Below are 1483 nucleotides of genomic sequence, written 5' to 3' on the forward strand. Positions count from 1 at the left end.
AAAAAAAAAAAAAAAAATTAGCGGAAGGTGGTGGCACGCGCCTTGGGGAGGCTGAGGCAGGAGAATCGCTTGAACCCGAGAGGCGGAGGTTGCGGTGAGCCGTGATCACGCCTCTGCACTCCAGCCTGGGCTACAGAGCGAGACTCCGTCTCAAAAACAAAACGAAACATAACAAAAACCAACCAACCAACCAAGCAAGAAATTAGTTACCAGAGAAACCGCATTAGCAATTGTATCAGGTGACTTAGCGTGCTACGTGCCAGGAGCTGTGCAGGGATGGAGTGGGAGCCGAGGAGACAGTAACGCAGATTAAATCAGCGTCCTGACAGGCGTTTTTGAAAAAGGAAAGCAGAGTGAGAGGGAGCTTGTACTGGCTGACCAGAGAGCAGAAATCAGTGAGAATACAATCTCCTCACTTAAATAGAAAAAATTATGTAGAGATGGAGTTGCTACGCTGCCTAGTCTGCCCTCGAGTTCCGCCGGGGCCTCCCAGAGCGCTGGGGTTGCAGGCGCGCACCCCGCCCTGCAAGAACCCAGTTTCACGCTTCCCCCGTGACGATCAGGAGAGCCTGGCCGGCGAGGAGCGGGCGGCGGCAGCGCCCGGGAGGGCTCCCCGAGGCCGCGGCCGCGGCCGCCTCCGCCCCCGCCCGGGCGCATCCGGTCCCCAGGCTCCGTGGGACCCACGCCCAGGATCCGGGCTGTGGCCTAGAACCCGCCCCGCGCCGCGCCCCGCACCTAAAGTTGGACCAGGCGAAGTTCAGGGCGAGCTGGAAGTTGGGGTCCGTCTCGTCCTGAAGGCCGGCGACACTCCGGATGAGCTCCCGCACGTCGCGCTCCTGCTGCGCGTCCAGCCGGCTCCAAGGCTGTCCGTGCCGCGCCATGCTCCGCCATGTTCCGCGCTCCTGCAGCGCGCGTCCAGCGAATTGGCGGCTGTTCGCGCGAGAGTTCGGGCTCCCGCGACAGTCGCTTTCTGAGCTGGCGGTTTTCTCGCGATAGCTCCAGCTCTCGTGCCGGGCAGCTGTTCTCACGAGTTCGAGCTCCGGCTGTGGCGGCTACGGCCTGGCGCTGTTCCTCGGCGGGCGCCGGAGAGTGCATTTTCTGGTCGCGCGACGATACGTTTTCCATGGTACTCAGAGTTAGCCGGCGTCATCGTGAATCAGATATGTAAGGCTCTGTGGCCAGCCTCGGTGACGGTCGGTGATCCTGAGAGCAGCCCGTTAGGTGCCCCTTCGGCATATGCACTGGGACCCGCCTTTCCAGGAGCCGTGGCCCGCTCAGCTGCTGAACCCTCCAGTGATCTCTGCGGATCTCGGTGCCCCCATCCACACGACACAACCAGCATCGGCGTAGCAGCTGTCCCCACCCGCTAGCAACCCCAGCTCGCTCTTGCTCCGCCTGCTCCGCAGGGGCGGCTAGGGGGACTTCATAACCCATCCGTCCAGAGGTGTGGGGAGGACATCGTAACCCCATCCGTCCAGAGGTG

The 1483-nt window shown here is 62.1% G+C and overlaps 1 protein-coding gene across 1 annotated transcript in view; it reads right to left on the reverse strand.

The window, feature by feature from the left end:
* TUBGCP5 (tubulin gamma complex associated protein 5) overlaps window positions 1-1010 on the reverse strand; it is a 40679-nt gene extending 39669 nt beyond the window's left edge. The window contains exon 1 of the mRNA XM_037731342.1: window positions 736-1010. Coding sequence (XP_037587270.1) covers window positions 736-881 — 146 coding nt within the window. The 5' untranslated portion in view covers window positions 882-1010. The remainder of the gene's footprint in view (window positions 1-735) is intronic.
* Window positions 1011-1483: the final 473 nt, after the last annotated feature.

Source organism: Cebus imitator, unplaced genomic scaffold, assembly GCF_001604975.1.
Source record: "Cebus imitator isolate Cc_AM_T3 unplaced genomic scaffold, Cebus_imitator-1.0 Scaffold392, whole genome shotgun sequence".
In the NCBI taxonomy this organism is placed as follows: Eukaryota; Metazoa; Chordata; class Mammalia; order Primates; family Cebidae; genus Cebus; species Cebus imitator.